We start from the raw sequence: 19,550 nt of genomic DNA, 5'->3' as shown, positions 1-19,550 counted from the left end.
AGTTTCCCTGGCTCTGCACATCCATTTTCACTTCATTCAGCAACACTTTTTCCAGTCTCTGCACACCAAATCCATTCAAATGCAGGCCATCCATCTTGTACGAATCCTTTCGCCCATCAAACTCATTCCACACGTCCACGAATTCCACACCATACCGTCTACATAACCTGCGCATAATGTCGTTTGCGATTATAGCCCTCCTTCTAAACTCCTCTCTGTCATACCGCGGCAACAGACTGACCATTCTAACTCTGTCATTCTTTTCTTTCACTATCTTTAACAATACTTTCAAGTCCTCTCTCATAAAAAATTTATCTCCTTTCAATTTATTCGCACCCGCCACAACTATCGATTCTTTCACCCTCTGTTTTTGCGCTTTAATAATCTCACTTACATCCTTAAATTTCACACCTGGTAAGTACGATTTAATTAAACTCCCATCTATCACTCCTCTTAATAACAAGTCACCATACAACTGTTTCCTTCATTTCAGAAACTCTCCCACTCTTATGCTTATTTTTCCTTTCAAACACTTGTTTATTTACATCATCATCTACTCCAACTGTCTTTCCACATTTCACGCTTTTGATGGCTTTTTCTACTGTAGGTATGGATATGTATTCCTGACTGTATGCCTAGTCAGCATTTTTTTACCACAGTGCTGTCATGTAACATGTGTAAATATGTTTGTTCATTACAAAATAATATTAATAGTGAATTAAAAAACTGTATTATGTGATTATACCTTTTCATTTCTAAATCATTTTTGGACCACTCTTTTTAACCATCTCTTTCAAAACAAATTCTTCGAAAGTAAGTTTTTCAAATGATTAATTCTTGAAAAAAATAATTTTATTTAATTTATCGAAAATTAGAATATCGGAGCAAGTAAGATACGTCGTTAGGTCTGGATTATTTTTAGTCTTTTTTTTTTAATTATGTGGAAATAACACATTACTCATATTGAAAGTTTATTTTTTCACTTGGTTAGAGTATAATAAAATTAGTTTAATCCTTTATCCAAGTGTGAGCAAACAAAGTTTGCACCTGAAGTATCTTCAGGACTAGGGTAAAGTGATACAACACCAGGGCAACTCGTTGTAAAGGTGGAGAAAGCTACCAACACTGCTAACTCAGTATCTCCTATAATGCAAAACACATCTCCTTGCGGATATGTCTAATGTTATGCATTAAAGGAAGGGCCACTACCCAGACTAGTTTCGACCTTTATTGAGGTCTCTTCAGTGGGAGCCAGGCCCTAGTGGAAATACCAGGCAGAAGCATTAGCAGGTCATCTCTACCTATAGGAGTTGCCAAATGGTGTGCCACCCTTTTTTAATAAATTACTCTGGATTTAGAGAAAGATGTTGAAAGTTTATTTTTTCACTTGGTTAGAGTATAATAAAATTAGTTTAATCCTTTATCCAAGTGTGAGCAAACGAGTTACCCTGGTGTTGTATCACTTTACCCTAGTCCTGAAGATACTTCAGGCGCAAACTTTGTTTGCTCACACTTGGATAAAGGATTAAACTAATTTTATTATACTCTAACCAAGTGAAAAAATAAACTTTCAACATCTTTCTCTAAATCCAGAGTAATTTATTAAAAAAGGGTGGCACACCATTTGGCAACTCCTATAGGTAGAGATGACCTGCTAATGCTTCTGCCTGGTATTTCCACTAGGGCCTGGCTCCCACTGAAGAGACCTCAATAAAGGTCGAAACTAGTCTGGGTAGTGGCCCTTCCTTTAATGCATAACATTAGACATATCCGCAAGGAGATGTGTTTTGCATTATAGGAGATACTGAGTTAGGAGTGTTGGTAGCTTTCTCCACCTTTACAACGAGTTGCCCTGGTGTTGTATCACTTTACCCTAGTCCTGAAGATACTTCAGGCGCAAACTTTGTTTGCTCACACTTGGATAAAGGATTAAACTAATTTTATTATACATTACTCATAGTTCATAACTCATACCTCATGTCTTAACCATATTTATATATATTTTACCAATATTTAAAAAAAAAAAAAATCCACCAAATCGTGTGCCTGCTAAGCGTGCAAAAATTTGTAAGTTTCTGTCTCCCACATGACGGTCGCCCAGTTGTCGTGCACCCAGCCTAGTGGATAGAAGGAATGGGGGAGGGGGGGGAATATGATAAAGACATATAAGTTGGTAAAAGGTTATAACCAAATTAATGTGATCAGATGTTTCATAGAGTGGGTGGAGGCAGGTGGAGAACAACAGGCCATCCTTGAAAGTGTATAAGGAGGGTGTGAGCAAGCAGTTCAGGAATAGGTTTTCTACATGGAGAGTTGTGGGTGGTTGGAATGCATTGCCTGGAAATGTGGTGGATCATTCAAGTCACAGTAGGATGAGCTATGTGTGTGTGTGTGTGTGTGTGTGTGTGTGATGAAGGACCTTCCACAATGAGTTGTTTGACTCCATGGTGATTTGATGATGATAATAATAATAAAACAGCAAAGTATGGAATGTAAATTAAAAATGAAAAAAAAATATTATTGGATATGCTCATAATATAATCTTACTAGCAGAAAATGAAGCTGATTTAAAAAGATTACTAAATATATTCAATAATGCAGAGGAAAAGAAAAATATGAAGATATCAACAGAATAAACCATGACAAAGTTGCTATAAGATGTAAATTAGAAATCAAAGAGAAAAATAATTGAACTAGTTAGCAAGATAAAGACAGCTGCATTCAGAATAATAAGAACATAAGAAAACAAAAATGATAATTTATAAAGGAGCTCTCAGACTATTACTGACATTGCACAAGAAATATGTGCAGAAACTGCAAAAATTAGATAAATAAATGAAACCACTGAGATGAAATGAAAACATTAAGAAAAACTGAAAGCATAACAGTATCAAACAAAATTAGAAATTTACAAATCAGAGAAAATTGTAAAATACAAGGCAATATAAATGGTTCGATCCAAAATCCAAGATCTTTTGGATTTTGGATTTTTCCAGAAGATCTTTGCCTAGATCTTCTGGAAAGATCAGAAGATCTAGGTAAGATGTCAGGAGGGTATAACATCTAATTATCAGAACTACTTACTACTTAAAAATCAGAACTACTTACACTTCTAATATCTCTCTATTCAAGCATTCAGAATACTTATGGACCAACTCTTGTAAATATAGCAGCAAAATCTTCTCATCTTTCTGTTCAAAAAATGCAAAGACTATTATTATTAGTAGTAGTATTACTATTATTGGAAATAGTAGAAATATTCATAGCATAAGATGAAAGACAGGTAGGATGACTTCAAAGAATAATAATATCTATTTTCTATAAAACAAAAATCACATATGAATATTTCTCCAGTCTGTAAAACAAAATCTTCAACAATATTAGTAACAAAAGAATAAATTAAAAATGTATTCTTTTCAATGATTATTTACACTCACACTCATAGACGATGTTGCAAGATAATTATAAAACTTTAAATAAAATATTCGTAAAAAATTAATTACATTACTTTGGATGTCCAGGTGTTTTTATCTAGAAAATATACTGAGTAATTGCATTACTTGCAAGCACGGAAGAAGATCTACAACGAATTTCTGATAAAATAAAGGAAGAATGTATAAAATTTGGATTAAACATAGACAAAATAAAAACTATGTAAATAGGAAAAAGAAACACCAATCTGAAAATTGAAATTGATAATAAGAATCTAGAGCAGGTAGAAAACTTACCTCAGAGGAGTAACTGAGTGCAATAGTGAAATTAAAAAAGATATAAACAGATTAATCAGTCAAGCATCACAAACTTTTGGCCGACTTAATAAAATATGGACGTCAAGAGACATCAAGCAAGTATCAAAAGCAAGAATTTATGAGACAATGGTCCTCCCAATACTCCTCTAAGGAAGTGAATGCTGGAATCTCAAAAAGGCTGAAGAAAAAATTATTAACTACTGAAATGGGTTGGCTTAGAAGATTACTTGGAGTATCTCTGATGGATAGACTAAGAAACGAAGACACAAGGAAATGACTAAAACAAGAAATAACAATAATAGACAAAATTCAAGAAAGACTGCGATGGTTTGGCCATGTGACCAGAATGGGAACAGAAAGATTACCAACTAAAGCCCTGAATACAACAATGGAAGGTAAAAGATCCAAAGGGTGGCCCAGAATTAGATGGATAGACAAAATAAAAGAGGACCTGAAAACCAAATCAAAACAAGCAACACCAAACTGTACAGAATTGTTTGGACTTTCCAGGGACAGACAGAAGTGGAAAGAGTTCATTTGGCCTCATCATCATCCACATAGATGATGGAAAAGAGAAGAAGATACTGAGTCAATGTAAGGCTAACAGAGAAATTATTTTTAAAAAGTTTATTTTTTTTGTGAGACAGTTGCAAAAAATAATCATATGGAAAGGAAAATATTTTTATGGTACCTATATTTTGAGCAAAGAACAACCTAGCTGGATCTGGTACAACTATAAAGATAATGATGATATCTGTGAATAGTTATAAAATAACAAGGTTTAAAATCAAAACAGAAAGCAGTAGCACATGAGGTTACCTTTCCTAGAAGACTATTGTTCATAACACAAACTAGATCCCCTTCTCTATTCCAATTCTCTTCCAGCTTCATAGGTCAAGTTGAAAGAAAAGTGGAATAATTTGTTATCAATCATGATCCAATACAAATTGTTAACCTGTCAACAAGAATACCACATAATCTTCATCAGTCTTCCAACACTGTGGATCTTTCTTCACCAATTCTTACTCCAAATATGCTCTTGCAACTCCAACCATAACCTTATCCAAGTTTGCTTTTTTACAGATCAATCTCCTCCTAGATAATCTTAGCCTCATAACCTATGGGCCTACAAGAGTGCCAAGTGGAATGACTTCCAGGATTTCTATACTTCTTTACCTTCTTCTTTAGCAACACTATTCTGACAGAAATTGTCAGCTCAGGCAGATCAAATCTCTCCATTTCTTTCTATCCTCCCAAAATTCTTCCTTCATGAATACTGTGCCAGTTCAGGTTTCTTTTTTCTAGATCTTCTCTTATCTGGTCTCTCCACTTTTTCCCATGGGCTTCCTCTTGGTCTCTTTGCCTCAAATTTCATTTCATACATTCTTCTTGGTATTCTTTCTAAGTTCATTCTCATTAGATATCCAAAATCACTTCAAGCAAGAGTTCATTAACATTTCTTCAACAATTTTTAGCCCAAAATTATCCCTAATGTCCACATTTCTTATTCTGTCTTTCCTCATTTTTCCAACATTGTTCTTAAAACATTCATTTCCATTGCTTGTAACCTATTCATGTCTCTTTTTTGTTAATCTCCATGTCTCTGCTGCATAAGTCAATATGGGCAAAAACTAACTTTTTGTTAATTAAAAGCTTGCACTGAAGTGGGACCTCACTGTCCTAAAGCAGACTACTTACACTGTTAAAAATGTTTGACCTAGTGAACTCCTCCTCATGATCTCCTGATCTAAACTTCCATCACTAGAAAGTATATTTTCCAGCTATTTGAAGTATTCACTTCTTTTCCATGGTCTGATTACTCTTTCCACTCTCCAGTTCAAACACTTACTCCAACCAAATAAGTGAAATAATCATTACTGGAATGAGGACCTTTATTCCTCAATCGACTGCAAATTCTCCAACTATATCCTAGCCCTGATTCTCTAAAGAATGTGCTTTTGCTGTCCATGATAAAAATACAGCATATATTCAATAGATAATAATAATAATGTAATTTTTGACTATTCTTATTATTATTAACATCTGACCTCCATGGAGTCGGAAACTCATCGTGGGTTTCAACTATTGCACACAATGCTCGTCTAACTATGTTTTAAACCGATTCGATGTGTCCAGATTCACAACACACTCAGGCAATACATCGCTAATCACAATATCATTTCACTGAAGAAAGGTAAACATAAGAGTGCAGAAATAATATATTTAATTTATCATATTAAAGATATCTTTTTTTAATTAATACCTTCTATATACTACATCTCTGTAATGATATCTTTAATATGATTTTATAAATTAAGTTTTTTGTATGACATTGTAAATTTATACATGTAATTTATTTCTGCACTCTTATGTTTACTTTTCTTCAGTGAAATGATATTGTGATTAGCAATGTAACATCAATGCTCAAAGTTATTTTCAAAGTGAAATATCTGGCAATATAATAAATATACTTTTCTTGTGCTAACGTGTGGATAATTCTTAATTTCATGTCGCAAGTTTCTCTGAAAGGTAGAATTTCTGTATTCTACTTCTGAATCCAAACGAGTCATCTTCTACAACACTACAAACAGCTTACCACAAGCCTCTCCTGATCTCTCACCAGAAGAAAACAAGAAAAATCCCATTCATCTTGATACTAATAAATCTCTTATCCAGATGGCATCCCTTCAAAATTTCTGCTGCAGAATTAATACCAATCCTTTACTGCCTGCATGAGCTATCATACTCATCTACCCATATCATACCAATACTCTCATCTCAATGCTCTCGAAGGTGATGGAGAGGGTCATCAATAACCAGTTTCTTCTCTACCTGGAGGTCCATCAATCAGTGATCACCAATATGGATTCTGCCATTCTAGTTCTACAGCAAGACCTCCTAGCTAACTTTACCTAAATCTAGACACAGCCATGGAAAGATTTAGAGAAACTCAGATGGTCATTTTTGATATTTCCAAAGTTGTTTCCAGTTCTTGATATTTCCATCTGTTCATGTCTGGCATCAAGGTCTCCTGAACTAGCTACCATCTCATGTTATCCATGGAGTCGATATAGCTCAGTGGGTATAGTCATTCGCTTGGGTTGGAAAGACCTCAGTTCAAATCTTCTCTAGGATACAAGGAACCTTTTCAATTGAAAGTGAGTTAACCAGTCTCATATGAAGATGGCAGGGATTTTCCTCCTGAAAACTTTTGTTTTTTTGTCCTGCAACCACGCAAAACAGCGAGCAGAACACACACAATTCACATACAAAAATACATTACAATCAATAGTAACATATTGGTTTCTTAAGATGGTGCCAAATGTCCATGCAGGCATTCTTACCATATCATCATATGCTAATAATAATGGTTTCCCTACTGCTTCCTCTCTGGTTATTTCTTGCATATCATAGGGATGGTTCCTCTCATTAGATTTCTTTTTCAATCCTGGAGTACCCCCAGGGTTCTCTGCTTCCACTCCACACTTTTCCTCCTATACAACAATGGCCAATCATCTATACATCAAGTCTCTCTCTCTCTAACTTCAAATGCTATTCATAGTTTTAATGATGACAGTACACTGCATTCATAAATCATCTCCTAACACTAAGTCCACCAAGACTGTCGTTAGCTCAGTTGGCAGAGCAGTGGACTGTAAATGTTGACAAAGCAATTATCCATAGGTCGGTGGTTCAAATCCACCTCGACGGAATTTTTTGGAAGCCGCCGTAGCACAATTGAAAGAACAGTGGAACATTGTGCCCTTTGACTGGAAAAGATCTGGGTTCAATTCTCGTCGAGACAAGAGGAATCCTTATATGGGCTTTTTCAGTTGAAGGTGAGTTAGTTGATCTCATACAGTGGTAGCAGAATTTTTTCTCCTGGAAACTCGGGTTTTTGATGCTGCATAACATCCAGACAAAAGATACTGTTGTTGGTGATGATAGGCGATAGATGGTGTTGATGGTAGTAGTGTCGTGGTTGGAGAATTAAGTAGTAGTGGAGAGGATGAGATGTATTTAGCGAAACAGAGTGGTGTGCCCTCCCACGATGACTTGCACTCCCTGGAGGTGTCATGTAATAATAATAATAATTCGAGAAACCTTTTAGTACTCAAATGATTCAACCTTCAAGATCTTCTATAACAAGTGTTTTAAACACTTCTTTTCACCATTCTGAAATGGACTGAAGATAACATAGTTAATTTCAATGATAACAAAATACACTTTGACTTATTACCCACAAGGAAGATCCTACCTCACTCCCTCTTACTTTTGATAACATTCTGATTTTCAGTCACGATCAGTTCCTCCTTCTCAGGCTGACTTTTATATCTAGCTTTATCCGGACATAAACATATTATATCCACAGCTTCTTCAGCCTCCAAAAATCTTGGTATTCTTTTTTGTTCACTACTTTCCTGCTCATCTCCTAACACTAAGTTTTATTTGAGGTGGTTCACCAAAAATATCCCTAAGAATTCTTCATTGTATATAAAAGAGGGAAATCCACCTAATAGGTACTCTCTCCAATGATTCACTCCAGTCACTTTCTCATAAGTTCTGTTTCCTCGTTATGCTTTTTTTTCCCCCTCATTTCAATTACTTTCATGAGTGGTACTCCACTGAACTGCCCCCAACATCTCTGCTTTTCTCTAACTGTTCAAGAACACAAATAGTTACTGGTCAACATCCATACACATTTCAACCTCAAACATGTCATCCAACTTCCCATTTTCTTCCTTCATTTTACATTCCTCTGTTCTCTGGAACAGCCTTCCTTATACAGTTTTCCCACTTTTCTAGAAACTCATTAACAAATTGCTTCTCTCTCCTTAACCACTTGCCTACATGCAGAACTGTTGTGTTATAAATCTTGTAACCAATCAAGTGGGATAAATATATAAAAAATAAATAATAACAAAAGAGATAGCTCATTCCTCATTTATGTACAGTATCATATGCCTCTTTACCAGAAGATCAGTATACTATTATGACTGCCTTTTATATCAGTCCCACAATGAGAGGTGGAAGAACTTATAGCACACAACTGCCTTGTGTGCTACAAGTTTTTCCCTTACCTACATTGTTGTGCAAAATGTAGGTTAGGGTTAAGAAAGAACGAATCTATTAACATTTTTCTAGAAAAGCAGTAGGTTTAAGTTGTTGGGAGAACACTTTGTGAGGAATGCTATTCCAGAAAACTGAAGCAGATGGAATAAAAGAGGAAGATGAGAAGGATGATCAGGGCATTTGTAACTGGACTGTAAAGGGATAGTGAGCAGCTACTCCCTTTTGTTTTAACAGGTCAAATGGAAAGTACAGGAATGATGGAGGGTACCAGTTTAGTGGAGCAGTGCCCACACTTATAGAAAAGAAAGAAAAAGATCAGAAGCAGATGGTCTGTGAGATAGTGGCTGAAATGAATAGGTTAGAGAAGAATAATCTATCAGGTGCCCAAAATATTAGAGCAGTATTCTAAGGATGAATGGATTTGAGATTTGTAGAGTTACTAGCACATATGAAAAGTGACATTTTTTACTTATTTGTCACTACCATTTTGGCAGATTTCGTTATTGAATTTTTGCTATCAGTTGACAATATAATGAGAGGTAATGGTATAAAAAAAAAATTATTTCAAGAAGGTGGAGGTTTTCTTTTCAGTGGAACATCCTTCTCACAGTAACTCTCGTTCTTGTGTCTTTTGGAAAACAATGGTGTTTTCCAAACTGCTGGCCTGATTTGCTGGGTGGTTAGAACCTTTCTCTCTCTCTCTCTCTCTCTCTTCAACAAACAGTCAGCAAATTCAAATTCTACATTGTGCATGGATATCTGTAGATGGGAGATGAATTTCACTGCTTGGTGTGAGATCACATACTTATGAAGTGGTTTGAAAAAGTTCTAGAGTGGGATTTCTGGACTATCTAACCTTTATCTCCCTGCTACCAACAGAATATTATTATTATTAGTAGTAGTATTATTGTGCAGGCACCTCCATGGAGTCCTAAGACTGACTGTGGGAGACCCAACTATCAACACAATATCAAATCATACCTCTCCTTGAAACTGTTACCAGACAAAGCACACAACTGGCAACCCATTCCATTTATTCACCACTCTCCAAGAGAAAAATCTAGTCCTCACGTTCTTGCTAACCATGCTCTTACCCAACTTCCAGGAATGACCTCTTATTCTGCCCACTTTAACTGAAACATTTCCCCTGCATCAATTCTATAAAAGCCTTTGAGAAATTTAAATGTTTCTATCATATCCTCCTCCCTTTCTGCCTATCAACCAACTTCTGCAATCCACAAATCCTCAATCTATGCTAATAATGAGCATTCTCCAGTCACTCACTATCTTGGTCACTCACCTCTGGATTCCATCAACAACTTCCTCATCCCCAATAAACCCAGATGACCAGACCTGAGCACAGTAATCCAGATGTGGTAATATTCAGGCTTCATAAAGAGAATGATAATTCCCTTATCTCTTCAATACCTCTTTTTGAATAACCAAATAATCCTGTGAGCTACCCTGGCTACTTTAACAATATGTCCTCTTAACACTTCAATTCTCTAACTACCACTACTATCCCCATGTCCCTGGATTCATCAATTTCCTGGAGTGCAGTCCCCTCAATGTGATATACAGCTAGTATTCTTTGTATCCAAAAATGCATGCCTTTACACTTTTCTTCATTAAATTGACATCCATCATGTTTTGCCCATATGTCAGCCTGTTTAAATCATCCTGAGGCTGTCTACATCACCTTGATTAACTATTACCGTACCCAACTTTGCACATCATCAGCAAAGAACTGAATATCTCCATTCAAATTATTTCTTATATCGTTTATGTACAAATTAAACAGCAGATGTCCAAGCACGGAGACCTGCAGCACACCACCACGTTTTGATACCTGTCCATCAGCCATCCTTTTATCCATATCACCAGTTTCATATTATTATTATTATTATTTCGGGCGACTCCAGGAGTCCTTAGACTCATCGAGGGAGGCCCTAACCATCATGTCCACACAACTATGCGATTACATTCTCACAGTATCTATCATACCTTGTCTTGAACTCGTTCACCGTCATAGCACCCACAACAGACTCTGGCAGCTTATTCCACTCATTTACCACTCTAAAAGTAAAGAACCCCAGCTCTAACACCCCTGCTAACCACACTCTTGCCCAGCTTCCATAGGTGTCCCCTAGTTCTCCCACCACCAGTCCTGATCTCAAAAATATCCTCTGAATTAATCCTATAGAATCCCTTTAGAAATTTGAATGTCTCAATCATATCTCCCCTCCTCCGCCTATCAACTAGTTTCTGCAACCCACAAATCTTCAACCTGTTCTCATATGGTTCATTCCATAGACCTGTTATCATCTTAGTCACTCGCCTCTGGATCCTCTCCACCTCCTCCCCATTAAGAAGGAACCGAGGTGATCAAATCTGGGCACAGTAGTCGAGATGAGGTCTTATCAAGGCTCGGTACAGAGGTACAATGACTTGCTTGTCTCTGCTCGTCAACGTATTTTTCAACAACCAAGTGAGTTGATGAGCTGATTTAGCTACTTTTGCAATGTGCCCCCTAAACTTCATCTCCCTATCCACCAACACTCCGAAGTCCCTGGCCTCATCAATCTCTTGGAGTACAGTTCCACCAATGTGGTATACTGCTGCTAAACTTTTCACCCCAAAATGCATAACCTTACATTTTGTCACATTAAATTGACATCCATTCTCCTTAGCCCAGAACTCCAATCTATCTAAGTCATCCTGCAAGACTTTGACATCTTCTGCATTCACTATTGCCCTACCCAACTTTGCATCATCAGCAAACAAATGAATTGTTCCACTTAGATCCTTCCCTATATCGTTAATGAACAGATTAAACAGCAGTGGTCCAAGAACAGAACCCTGCGGCACACCACTAGTCACAGGCCGTCTTTTGGACTCTACTCCTGAGTAAACTACTCTTTGATATCTCTCCATCAACCAACCACCTATCCATCTCACCAATCCTATATCCATTCCCATATGTTGTAGTTTACGGATTAGTATTCCATGTGTTATCCTGTCAAACGCCTTTGCCAGGTCCAGCAGTATCACTGTAAACCCATTTCCCTTATCCAGTTCAGCCGTCACCTTGTTATAAAACTTGAGCAAGTAACTGAAGCATGATCTACCCTTCACAAAGCCATGCTGTCCCCTGTACAGTATCTCGTTTTCATCAATCCATTGCTGTATTTTTCCCTTGACTACTTTCTCTAAGACCTTGACAACGACTCCTGATATGCTGTTCGGTCGGTAATTTGCAACCGTAGTCTTGGATCCTCCTTTATGCAGTGAAATTATTTCCCCTCTTTCCACACCTTCGGGACTAAACAACATGGTCAAGGGCACTGATAATTCTTTAGCCACTTCACGCAAGACCCGTGCCAGTATACCATCCAAACCCACAGATGTGTTCACATTAAGGTTCTGTAATAGACTAGTCACCTCCGCCTTCATTCATCACTATTCCCGTATAAACTAATGGTTCCTTCATTTTTTCAATGTCACCACCTGGATGATATGCTTTTGCAAAGTGCGCGCTCAGTAACTCCACTATATCGACTGATTCAGTGAATTCCTTACCATCGTCATTCCTTAAAATCATTTTGCCGTGTACAGTTTTTTTCTTGCTTGCAGCATATTGAAAGAACTGTTTGGGATTCTCTTTTGCTTGCAAAGCTAGTTTCCTTTCATAATCCGCTTTTGCTTTTTTTACCACACTCGTTACCTTTCTGGCCTGCACTTTATACCGTTCGTGTGCCTGCAGGTCACCCCTTTCTTTAAATTCCCTCCACAGTTGTTTCTTTTTTTGCAGCTCAAGCTTAATGGTGTTATTCATCCATTTAACCCCTACTTGTTTTACTATTCGGACCCTAGGTATACAATCAGCCATTACCTCCTGTAAATGCTCCTTGACCACTTCCCATGCTCTATCGACGTCCAGCCCTTGCAGTTGTACATGCCATGGCACTGATCCAAGCAATCTCCTAAGCTTGTAATACTTGCCAGCACTGTAATTCCACATATACCCTGTCTTAATCAAAAATTCCACACCTTTAGCCAATTCCCAGGTCAAGACCTTATGATCACTCTCACCGATAGGTGGCAACATGGTCATATTCATTACAGTCAAATTCTCAGATGCTATTACCAGGTCAAGCACTCTCACACCCCTAGTATTTTCAATTACATGCTGTCTCAGATAGTTATCCCTTAATAATTGAATAAAATCCTTTTCCTTCCTCACATGTGTCCTCTCCTTCTTCCAATCAATGTTACCATAGTTGAAATCCCCCATAATAATTACCCTCCTTCCACTCATTTCATCAATTTCCCTATGCATACTATCTCCACCATCTATTCCATCACCTGGTCTATAGCATCACCCAACTGTATATTTTATTTTGACAGTCTCAATCTCACACCAAATAGCCTCAAATGAGCTCCTTTCACTATCCTGCGATACAACTTCAATTCTCCTTGGCTGCAGTTCATCAGCTATCATCAATAATACCCCTCCCCCCATTTTATTCTCTCTGTCCCTCCTAAACACACTATAACGTACACATTCTATCCCACTAACTATATCTTCTTCCGTCAGCCATGTTTCACTAATGCCAATAACCTGTGGCTAGGTGGAGCCAATCAAGGCCAAAAATTCTTCCTTCTTGTTCCTAATACTCCTGGCATTAGTATACATGAAATGCAGTGATCCCTTAGTCCCATCCCTATATTGGTGTGTTATTCTAAATGACCCATTCCCATTTTTTGTCCTTAGTGCTGGCTCGGGTACATTATATACATTCTTACACTCATCTGTCTCACTGATGTCTGCATATCCATTCCCCCCCCTCCTTGGTAGCTCTAGTTTCCCTGGTTTTGCACATCCATTTTCACTTCATTCAGCAACACTCTTTCCAGTCTCCGCACCCCAAGTCCATTCAAATGCAGGCCATCCATCTTGTATAAGTCCTTTCGCCCTTCAAACTCATTCCACACGTCCGCGAATTCCACACCACACCGTCTGCATAACCTACGCATAATGTCATTTGCGATTATGGCCCTCCTCCTAAACTCCTCTCTGTCATACCGCGGCAACAGACTAACCATTCTAACTCTGTCGCTCTTTTCTTTCGCTACCTTTAACAATACTTTCAAGTCCTCTCTCATAAAAAATTTATCACCTTTCAATTCATTCGTACCCGCCACAATTATTAATTCTTTCACCCTCTGTTTTTGCACTCTAATACTCTCACTTACATCCTTAAATTTCGCACCCGGTAAGTACGATTTAGTTACACTGCCATCTATCACCCCTCTTAATAACGAGTCACCATACAACACTCTTTCCTTCATTTCTCTCTTATGCAGTTTGCATAAGAGAGCTTCATGTGGCATCCTGTCAAACCTCTTTGCAAAATCCACCAGTATCATCACGTAGCCATTCCATTTATCCAATCAGCTGTCACTTTATTATAAAAAGTTAGTAGATTACTAAAGACATAACTGACCATTCATAACACCGTGTTGACCTTCACAGAGTATCATATTCTTATCTACCTATTCATGAATTCTCTTTTTGACCAGTACTTTTACCATCACTCCTGAGATACTGTTATGTTGGTCTATAATTTTCTGCCACAGTCCTCCTTTATGTAAAGGAATTATTTTATCCTCCTTCCAATCTCTTGGAACTTAGCTAGAACTGAGACTTCAATTAAACAACCTAGTCAAAATCAAAATCAGTTTCCCTGCACATTATCATAAAATGCGAGCCGATATCCCGTCCAATCACACAGCTGTATTTGCATTCAGATTCTGCAATATACTAAGTACCTCCAATTTTTCAACCTCTGTTTTCACATCAGTCCCATCAACCTCTGTCACAATAATATCTTCACTTGAATGATATACTCTTGCAAAATGATCACTCAATAGCTCAACAATTTCATCTGCCTCTGTTAACTTTCTACCATCTGCACTTATTAAAATTAGCCTTCCATAGTCATTCTTCCTCCTACTTGTCACATAACAAAAAACTCTTTGGGATTTCCTTTTGTCTGTTCAGCCAATCTCTTCTCATACACCAGCCTAGTTGGCCAGGTGGTTAGTGTACCCGGTCTCTAACCAACAGGTCACAGGTTCAAATTCCATTGTGGACATGGATGTTTGTGATCATTGTGCACTACAACCTTTGTAGGGTGCAGTAGGTATGACATTTGCTGTCTTTGCACCATTACAACCATAAATCATAATTATCATCATCTTTTATAATAAGATTCTGTCTTTTTTACCATGCTAGTCACATTTCTTGCTTGATCCTTGTACTGTTCATGAGTTAGCTAGTCACCTTTCTCCCTTATATATACCCTCCGCAACATTTTCTTTAATTTTTCACAATTTTAATTTTTCTTTCCACATTTTCGCATGCTAAAACTTATTAATGCATTTGCTATAGCACTTAATTTAATGTTGTGTTTTTATCTTAATTTATGTTATACTGTCTTAAAATTTTTCTTAAATAGTGAAAAAGTGTACAGTTTTTGCCATGAATAACAAAACAAGTGAAAATGTAACAATTTATCTGAAGATTCAAAATTTGCAAAATGTAAAATATGCAAACAAAAAAAAAGCATTTTAATACTGTCCATGCAATTGACACCAGTTTAAACACACTTAGCTCAAATTACTAGTCTTTAATGGAACCACTGCTAATTTATTGGAACTTTAAGAAAATCACCAAAACCATGAGTTTAAAGGTTGCTTTAAATTCACAACTGATTATTGACTCTGAAAATGTATTAATCTAAAGATAATGATAACACTTTTTTCAGAGTAGGAACAATGAAAAAATTTCTTTTTGAAGAAATTAACAGAACATTTGATACTTTATTTGAAAATAAAGATTCTTTTTACAATATTAAATCCAAGATTAAAGCTAGCATTTTTTAAGTCAGACAAAAATGATTATGTAAAAATCATTCCAACTGATAACAAATCTGAAACTGATTCCAAAATATCAAATGATGACTAAATCCATAACATTCCATTATCAAAAATGTCAGATTTTGCGAAAATCATGATGAGAGGAAAAAATGAGTAAATTATGGCATGCATCTTGGCGATACTTGTGGTATGATGCATCATAAGATGTCCAGATATAACTCAAATACTCAGATTTTGTCAACTAGTGTTGGTCAACAACAGTCCAGAGAAGAATCAAAAATGTTACTTGAGAGGAAGAGTGAGAAGTTCTCAAAATCTCTTAGAAATTTCAGCACCTCTGGTATCACTGGGGATCAAATGTTATCTAAAAGCACAAATAGAGGCTCACAGAAGTACTTGAGGATTTTGGTGAGGATCAGTTTCTGATAGGTCGAACTCAAATGGATGATGATATTTCTTCGGAAGGAGGATCAGATATTGTAGCAGATAATTTGCTAATAACAGTTTGCTAAATTAACTCCAGTCACAAATAAGTTAGCTACTCCTACAAATGCTGAATCAGCGCTATCACTCAGAAGTTTTTTTGAAGATGGACAATCCACACTACCTGAAATATTAGCATCGAACCTCTCTTCTCAGTCATGGCAAAAGATTCCAACTTTTGTTCTTTGGTATCATATATTGCTGGTTCTTCACAGCAAGACAGTAGTTTTCAGATTATAAGGATTCATCTGATATATTTGTAATTCCAGTTAGCAATAATTGTATAAGCAGGCATTTTCAACTGGAAATGCATCTCAAGGCTATTTCAATGGAATCATACCTATCTTCATAAAGAGGAAGTTGTAGCAGTAGATCTTCATTATTATTATTCACAGATTTTGTTTTCCATTCCTTCAGAAAGACTGAAGAGGAGGATTGGACCAATATACGAGGTGTGGCTATTAAATAACGAGACAAGGTGCACTGTGAATCGTATACTCATAGCAGTGGGATGTGCTTGCACCATGAACGAACTTGAAGACTCTAGAAGCAGTTGAGATAAGTATTATTCACTGTCACTCGTAGTTAGTCTGTAGACAGTTATAAAAGAAACACATGTGAAGTTGCTTTGTCAGAATAATGTCTAATGTTAAACTCAAGCAGCGTGTTAATCTCAAATTCCTTGCGAAATTGAAGAAATCACCAACTGAGTGTTTGAAACTGTTACAAGAGGTGTACAGTGATAATGTAATGTCACATGTGTGAATGGCACAAATGCTTTGCTGAAGGTCAAGAAAACATCGAAGATGATGAATGACCAGGTCGCCCTGTCACGTCAGCAACCAAACAAAACATTGCAAAAATTAATGAAATTGTCTGCAACGATCGCCGATTAAGCATTCATAGATTTATAGAATGTATTTGGGAGACAAAAGGACCCGAATTATATTAGAATAACAGACATGGTGCACATTGATAAGGAGACTGTATGACAAATTGCATGGCAATCAACATGTATGACAAATTTTGCATGAGCAATTGAACATGAACAAAGTCTGTGCCAAAATGGTTCCCAAAAACTTGTGTCAGGAGCAGAAAGATGTCTGGAAACAAATTTGCACTGACATCATGGAACAGTTGACAGCAGAGCCGTCAGCTGTTCCATGATGTTAGTGATGATCTTGCAGGAGGAGATCATCACGTGCGGATGAGACAAGGAAAACTCTGTCACCGAGAATGAAAAAAAGCAAGAATGAGCACGTCTAAACTGAAAGCAATCTGATCATTTTATATATATATGTGTGTGTGTGTGTGTGTGTGTGTGTGGTAATGGTTGAGTAGGTACCAGAGGGTCAGACAGTTAACCAACAAAGAGGGATTCTGTGATAAAAGGCATTTATCATGTTAATGTGACTAAATCATGTTTTCCTGCAGCAAAAATTAAGAATATTAGTGTTGCTATTAGAAAAGAAGTCGGAAAAGTGAATGAATTGATAGTGTTTGTAGATACAAATGATCTGAAAAGAAGGACAAATGGAATGAGAGGGGATATGAAACTACTATTGAAAGCAGCAGTAGAGAAAAGAGAGAAAGTGAAGATTATAAGACAGCTGGACAAATGTATTGCTGCATTTTTATAAGAATGAATTGAATAGAGGAGCAGTTACTGCAAATGAATCAATTCATGGGATGTGTAGGAGAAATGATGAGCAATTCATAAATTTATAGAATGTATTTGGGAGACAAAATGAATTATGTTTAAATGACAATGTTCATCTAAATAAATAAGAAGTTCAGTGCTTGAAGGAAGTGTCAAGTAAAGTGTGGTCTAATGTGCAGAAACAGGGAAAATTATTTTTTATGATTGGAACAGGTGACTGTGCTCAGGGATCACTGGGGGCAAGTAGTTCTGATGGATCCAGCTGTTTTAGGTGTTTGTATACAAATGCTAGAAGTATCAGAAATAAGCATGAAGAATTTGTATCTTTGATTAGTCCATCTTGGTCAGATATTATTGGTATTAGTTTTCACTGACTGACAAAAGATGATACACTTTGAAATAGAGTGTAAGAGTTATTCTATTTTTTGAGAGGACAGAGAAAAAACATGGGTGGTGAGGTACAACTCACCACCCAAGTTTTTTTTTTTTTTTTGCTACCAACTAAGCTTGAGGTTTGTCGGAAGAGCAGTGACAGGAATTTCAATATGCCATAAGATAAGAATCAACAGGGCCATGTTTACTGTGGGCTTCTGCTAATAGGCCTAGGGATGCAAAAGTAGATTTCAATGACATAAATCAGCAGATCAGTCCTATGAGTAAGAGCAAGATGTTTATTATGGGTAACTTTAACTATTGGGATATAGATTAGAATGAGGAGATACCACATGAGAAAAGGGAATTGGAATTTAAACAGCTACTGAGAGATAATCAATTGAGACGACATGTTTTTGAAGGAATTTGTGGATCAAGAGTGCTGGATTTGTGATAACATTGAAGAACTTGTCCTTATACATTCTTGCCTCCAATTAGAGAGAGAGAGAGTGATCATTCAGTGTTATCATGGAAGAAGTACAGTAATATTGAATCCTCGGTGTTAAGAATGGGCATTTGTGGAATTACAAATCTCATGCTTTTGTTAAGCTTAGATGACAACTTGGAGTAGTGCCATAACATGATATACTGAAAAGAAAAGATGTCAGTAAAAAGCAAAAGGTATTTGAAGGTAGCAGTATCAGACTGCATTCCTAAGGTGAAAAGAATAAAAAAAGGTTGGCATTCAGTGGATAAGTAGTATCATCAAGCATAAGCTCCAAAAGAAATTGTTGTTGTTGTTGTGAAGGGAATATAAACTGAGATATAACCAAGCTCATGAAAAGTGCAAGGCAGAGGCAAAAAAAGGTGACATGCATAATATCGAAGGCTAAATTACATTACAAGATGAAAGTAGCTGAACATTCCAAAGTGAATCCAAAACAGTGCTTTTGCTATGAAGCAGTGAGTAAAAATAAAACTTATTACGGAAAACTTTCTTTAATAGGTTTGTCATAAAGATGGAGCTAAAGTAGCAGCTGATGAGACAGGCATGGATATAATCTTTGAAGTAGAAACTGAAGGTGCTTAGAATATTAAAAAATCTCAATGCAATTAGATGGGATTTTCAGTGCATATGTTGTGTAAATGTGCAAAGGAATTGGCATTACTCTGACTAGGCTTTTTAATTTAAGTCTCAGTGCAGGTGGAGATCCAAGAGCATGGAAAGAAGGCATAACAGTTTCACTGCATAAAGATGCATCCAAAACAGA

General features: G+C 36.7%; 1 protein-coding gene across 1 annotated transcript in view; it reads right to left on the bottom strand.

Moving 5' to 3' along the window:
- LOC150109672 (neurobeachin-like protein 1) overlaps positions 1–19,550 on the bottom strand; it is a 1,254,229-nt gene that overhangs the window by 1,191,864 nt on the left and 42,815 nt on the right. The window contains exon 2 of the mRNA XM_090413954.1: positions 3,109–3,191. Coding sequence (XP_090270080.1) covers positions 3,109–3,191 — 83 coding nt within the window. The remainder of the gene's footprint in view (positions 1–3,108; positions 3,192–19,550) is intronic.

This window comes from Typopeltis vanoorti, chromosome 2 (assembly GCF_054136105.1).
Source record: "Typopeltis vanoorti isolate ZY-2024b chromosome 2, IOZ_Tvanoo_1.0, whole genome shotgun sequence".
NCBI lineage: Eukaryota > Metazoa > Arthropoda > Arachnida > Uropygi > Thelyphonidae > Typopeltis > Typopeltis vanoorti.
This window is presented reverse-complemented; position numbering and strand designations above follow the sequence as displayed.